This window comes from Tyto alba, unplaced genomic scaffold, assembly GCF_018691265.1.
Source record: "Tyto alba isolate M040663 unplaced genomic scaffold, T.alba_DEE_v4.0 Super-Scaffold_15, whole genome shotgun sequence".
Classification (NCBI taxonomy): Eukaryota; Metazoa; Chordata; class Aves; order Strigiformes; family Tytonidae; genus Tyto; species Tyto alba.
The window spans coordinates 5,909,719-5,915,937 of NW_024881277.1; the positions used below are offsets into that span (position 1 = coordinate 5,909,719).

Below are 6,219 nucleotides of genomic sequence, written 5' to 3' on the forward strand. Positions count from 1 at the left end.
GCACCACTTGGTGTCCAATAGATCTCAAAATTGCCACTAATTTATCACCCACAGCGCAGTCAGAAAATAATGAGAAAAAACATTTTTAAAAATCCAATTCCTTGGGCTTATTCTTGGCAGCAGCTTAGTTAGGACAACCCAGCCTACAGGCACTGCATGCAGGAGACCCTTTTATTGCTGAGATGCTCTCAGGGAGGCCGGATCTGGTAGAGAGTTCAGGGCATTTGTGAAAGGGTCAGACACAACAGATGAAGCACCTAGAGATGTGGTATGAAGCCAAGCAGTTACCTCTTATGATAATAATTAAGGAAAAAATAAAATCACAGCTCTGGTACAAGCCAAGCTCTGGGTACTCTGCAGAGAAGGTGAGGCAGGTTACTGCTGGTGGAACAAGGTGCGTTGGATCAATTCCTTCACCGCATCTTTGAGCTCCCTGTTCCTCATACTGTAGATGAAGGGGTTCAAAACTGGAGGTACCACTGAGTACAGAACAGCCACCACCAGATCCAGGGATGGGGACGAGATGGAGGGGGGCTTCAGGTAGGCAAAAAATGCAGTGCTGATGAACAGGGAGACCACGGCCAGGTGAGGGAGGCATGTGGAGAAGGCCTTGTGCCGTCCCTGCTCAGAGGGGATCCTCAACACAGCCCTGAATATCTGCACATAGGACATCACAATGAAAACAAACCAAGCAAAGATTAATAATGCAGTAACAATAATTAGTCCAACTTCCCTGAGGTAGGAGCCTGAGCAGGAGAGCTTGAGGATCTGGGGAATTTCACAGAAGAACTGGTCCACCACATTGCCATGGCAGAGTGGTAGAGAAAATGTGTTGGCAGTGTGCAGTGTGGCATAGAGGAACCCAGTGCCCCAACCAGCTGCTGCCATGTGGACACAAGCTCTGCTGCCCAGGAAGGTCCCATAGTGCAGGGGTTGGCAGATGGCAACGTAGCGGTCACAGGCCATGATCGTCAGAAGAGCACACTCTCCTCCAAGGAAAAATACAAAGAAAAAGACCTGGACAGCACAAACTTGGTAGGAGATAGCCCTGGTATCCTGGGAGGAATTGGCCATGGAATTGGGGAGAGTGGTGGAGATGGTGCACAGGTCGAGGAGGGAGAGGTTGAGGAGGAAGAAGTACATGGGGGTGTGGAGGTGGTGGTCGCAGGCGATGGCTGTGATGATGAGGCCGTTGCCCAGGAGGGCAGCCAGGTAGATGCCCAGGAAGAGCCAGAAGTGCAGGAGCTGCAGCTCCCGTCTGTCTGCAAATGCCAGGAGGAGGAACTGGGTGATGGAGCTGCTGTTGGACATGGTCTCCCTATGAACCCGGGGGCCTGTACAAGAGGGAAAAGACAGTGACAAGTGAGGACAGACTTCTCTGGGTAAAACCTATGACTTCTCTCACACATTCATGACCCCACCTCAGGCCCCCTCCCTTTCTCCTGCATGGCAGGACCTTTGTGCAGCTCCCTGGCTGTTGCTCTGGTTTGTGCTGGCTAGGGGTGCTGTGAAGAGCAGGGCCCGTGGGCTCCCAGATGTGTTGGACATGCTCTAGGCCAGGCTCTGCCTGGGAGCAGGGGGTACATAGGGGCCAGGTCTGATAGATTTTCTCAGGTGAATTCCCTCTCATCATCAAAGGGCTTGACAGCATCTCCACCCCCAATCCCAAGCAAACTTGACTGCATCAAGGAAATTCATGCTTTTGTTTCTGTTTTTTTCTTTCAGAAAGATCTACCCTACCACACCACCAACCCCACCCCAGCCCCATCTCCTCTGGGCATTCTTCTCTGAAATCATAAATGCTGAGCACCTCTGCTGTGCTCCGGCTGAGCAGCCACAAGTCTTGGGAGGCAAAAGGATTTGCTGTGGCTTAGCGCAGGGGCAGGCGAGCTGGTCTGTCCGTTTGCCTTGTTCTGAGCTGCCCTGTGTCTGCCCCTTGAAATGGAGGGGGATTGCACTCCTGAGGTACCCAGAGAAGCAATCAGACCCCGCTGAGAGCAGAGGGATCCACGGCAGATCACTAAGTATTTCACCTTGCCACCAGGAACCTTCACAAGGTCTCAGCACCCCACTCCTTGCCAAGGACACAGAGTTCATTTTCCCAACCAATCACCCTTTCCCTGCTTGTAGCATCTCGGGGTTTCCCCATTGGGTTTTGCACACAAATGCTGGGGGAGAGATTTGCTGTCTGCACGGTGGCTCCCAGCTTGGAAGGACACCCCAAGGAGTCACCAAGTGTCCTCATGGTGGCATCTCCTGAAGTCAGCTCAGTCCCCACCCGCACGGGCTGCACGGCCCAGAGCCCCACAGCTCCGAGGAGAGCTGGGACACCGGGTTCCCATGGACACGTCTGCGTGGGAGGGCCCACGAGCTCCGTGCTGACCCTTCAGCTGGACCTCCCACCCCCAGAGTGCCTGAAAGCTGCAGCAGGAGCGGCACAGGCGCGAGGAGAGACGAGCAGACATGTCGGAATGGCCCAGCTGGGAGAGGCCAGCAGAGAGACAGCCAGGCATTTGGGACAGCCTTCCCCTGTCCCAGCTCTGCCCACCACCTCCCAGCCGGTGACACCGCAGGGCAGTCACCCTCAGCCCCTGTGCTGCACGGGCACGGGGCAGGAGAGATGCCCTTCACCTCTTCTTGGCGCTCAGGGGGGTGAGAAGGCTGCTGGTGGCCTGGACTCCATGGCTGTGAGGGCAGAGGCTCTGCTGGGTGGGAGAGAGAAGGGGAGAGATGTCAGTGTGACAGAAATCAGGAATTAAAACTCCTTAGTGCTGGGTTTAGCATTAACGAGCAGGCATTACTTTATGTGGCTGGGGACATGAGGGAATCATTCCATCTGATATATCCACCCTACATTACAGTAGCTTATATCCCTGTGTTACATACATATTCATCAAATTTCCTAAAACTCATTATTTTATATACATAGTTATTAGGCATGCAGTTTATGTCCCCGAGGGGCTTCCATGGGGGTCATTGGTGGTCTCTAGCGGTCTCTGGTGGTGTTTGGAGAGGAGCCCTTCTTGAACATTTCCTATATATTGGAATTGGACTTCATTGGTTTATGTATGCACTTCTTATCTCCAACCTAGCTTCATCTAGTTCATTCTTTTTCAGAGCATCTTAATCTCCAAGGACAAGGGCTTCTCATTAGGAGTCTGCCAATTTACACACAGAGCCTCTCCATTTAGACATTCCCCACGAGGTGTTTATCACAGTTGCCTAGCTCACGGACCTCTGTGCGACAGACAACGTGTTGCAGGTGTTTGGCTGATTGCTTAAGTTCTTATGCTACCCTAAACAACTGTTTTTTTTTCACCCATTTTCCAACATCAGGGGAAGGGACCTGTGTTGCAGGGGATCACTGGAGCTGCTAGTAGATCCCCTGAAACAGGATTTCTGATAAAAATCTCACTCCCTGCCCACGTCTCTGCTGCCTGGAGCTGTGCCTGCTGGCAGCCTGGTTTCTTGGTTCCCATCTCCTGCACGCACAGACCCCATCCCAGCTGTTGGGTACTCAGCTCTGCCCTGCAGACACCTCCTGGGGCAGGGCACTGCCCAGGACCTTCTCTGTGCTTCAAAATTCAGGTAGGAATGGCAGAGAAAACCTGCCAAGCCTGTTGCTGGTGGTGGTGGTGATCTGTAAGCTGTGGGGCATTGCTCTGATGCTCCCAGACTCATTCACCTCTCAGTGAAACAGATCTGCATTGTCAGTACCTTCTCCAAACCAGTGAGAGTCATTCCCATCTCTCAATGCTCACCCAGCCAACCCAGAGTAGCAAACTGAAAGCACAGGCTCCTTCCCTTGCAGGTGAAGCCTCCCTTTTTTCTCTCTTGCAAGTTTCCCCCCTAGAGCTGTCCAGGCTGTCAGCAGGAGCTGTGGGCAGCCCTGACCCACGCCTCACCCCCTCAACAGCACAATGACCCTGCCCTACCAGGGGTGATTGTGATGAAGGACAGCCCGGGGTGCCTCTGGCTGCACACCCAGCTTCACGCTCCTGCAGCCGTGCCCAGGAAAAGGGAGATGACATGCCCCGTCCCCCCAGCTGTTTGGCAGATAATCACTGCTCCAGAGAGCATCAGCCCTGGCATGTGCCAGCTCTAGAAGGACCCTCCCAGAGACTCTTCCAGTTCCCACCGGCAGCCAGAGACTTACCGTGTTAGGAGCTGTGATGATTTGTCCCCCAGTGAACTCTTAGCATCCTCCCACTCCACACTGTCTTACATCCCTCTCACTTCTCTCCTCTCCCCTTGTCACCCGTGGGCAGTGCCCTCAGCCCTGCCGTGCTCCGCAGAGATGCTGCTCCCGGGCAGAGCTGTCTCTCTCCAGTGCTTCCCACTTGCCATCAGCTCCTCCTGCCACTGGAGCCCGGCCCATCCCAAGGCACAACTTTCTCTACCCCGCTGCTGTCCCTTGAGAGATCCCTGGTGCTCGAGGGCTGACAGCTCCCAAAAAGCAGCGGGGCCACCCCTGGGGAATGTTCTCTGAAGTCAGCTGAAGTCATCACCAATGTACCTCTCCCAACAGTGGAGAGAAACTAATTAAAACATGGTCTGGCCTGATAAAGCTGTCAGTGCGTCTGTCTGGAAAATCTAATTTTCCTGTCCAAAACCAAAAAAAGGATGCATAGGGAGGGATAAAGAAGGAATTTGTTTCCCCTGTGCAGGGCAGGAATACAGCTGAGGCAATGTGGGCATCTCATCCAGAGCTGGAAGCCCTTGGGCTCAAGCAGGACTCAGCTCACCCCATGCACCCCACATCTGACATGATGGAGCTGCTTTTGGCATCTTCTCACAGAAGTCACCCTTGCATGCCCCTCTCCCCGCCGCTACCAAAAAACCTTGCCATGTAAGCCCAATACAGGTGCCTGGTCATCCTTCCTATGATGTGCTCTCTAATACTCCAGGGTGTCTTTAATCTCAGGGTATGACTGCTGCTTGACATATTCAGTGTGTTTTAACCACTGAAAAATGGTTATTGTCAGCCTGGCTTGCACTTCCGACTCTTTAAAATCTTTTTCACTGGGGCTTGTGTACATGACAAAGACTTTGAGGGAGGGAACACAGAAACAGAGGTGGACGGGACTGAAGAGGATTTACCAAGTAATTGGGATAGATGCATGTTATGGTCCTTCTCATGTGTGATCAGTGCCAGTAAATGCCTCGTGGAGTCGATGTCATCAGGACTTGGTCATGGTCAGACAAACTGTGCTCCTTTTCACATATAACATCCATGGACATTTTTATCTGACCTAATCTGTAGAACTTCCACAAACAAAAATAATTTCCATTTCTTAGGACCAGAATCACCCAGTTTTCAGAGAAACAATTTAAAACCCAAAGTGAAAAGTACTCGTTCACAGAGAGGTCCAAAATATCTGGGTGTGACATTCAACAAGTGGGTCAAACGGAGGAGCCTCCCAGGGTGACCTTGCCGACTGAGGGTGGGGGTTTCTGCCTCTGTGGGTCTGAGAGTCCTTATGGGATGCCAGAGAGAGCACTGGGGATTGTGCCAGGCTTGCTGTGGCATGCCTAGGAAAGAACCAAATGCAGGGAAAGGGAAGGACCAAGGTGGTTTGGGGAGAAAGAAGCATCAGAAAACAGGGGGAAAAGGGGATGAAAGGAGCTGGTCACGTGTGGCTGGTCAGTATACTGGTTTAGGCACACCATGCAACTGAAAGTCTGTCCTGTCTTCTTATGAAATTCCATCCTCCACAACTTTCTGGGGTGAGGAGATGTCTGCTCTTGGTACGGATAGAGGTCCAAGGGCCCATCCTTGGAGTGGGAAGCATGAGTCAAAGGGGCTCATGCACCTTCAGGGCCAGCAACTGGAGAGATCAGGCTGTGTGCATGTGTCATGTTGGTGGGTATGTCAGTGGGTGGAACCACTAGTGCACATCCAACCAGATTAACCAGCAAGTAGGAGAGTCCTGGGAGCCAGGTATTTAGAGACCCAACATCTGGACTAGACCCTGGTGAGGCCAGAGGTTATGTGAGTTGGTTGCTTGAGGGAGAAAGGGGCCCAAAGCACAACCTGGAGAAAATTTGGGGTCTTGCAGTCAGGTATTGATAAGGCCACAGGTCTGGATCTGGAGGGGAGGTTGTCCTTTATGTAAGAGAGCATCAGGAATGCATGGAGCTCTGCCTGGGGACTGACGATGAGTTAGCTGAGAGCTGATAGGCCAGGATCAGAGGGCAGAACAACATGGGCAGCACTGT

General features: G+C 52.5%; 1 protein-coding gene across 1 annotated transcript; it reads right to left on the minus strand.

The window, feature by feature from the left end:
• Window positions 1–375: 375 nt before the first annotated feature.
• Window positions 376–1,311, minus strand: LOC122153041 (olfactory receptor 14J1-like). Its single transcript, XM_042789164.1, has one exon. It carries the CDS (start codon window positions 1,309–1,311, stop codon window positions 376–378), a length of 936 nt encoding a protein of 311 aa, XP_042645098.1.
• Window positions 1,312–6,219: the final 4,908 nt, after the last annotated feature.

Coding starts and splice junctions, on each gene's coding strand:
- LOC122153041 (XM_042789164.1), bottom strand. CDS start 1,311: ATGTCCAACAGCAGCTCCATCACCCAGTTCCTCCTCCTGGCATTTGCA.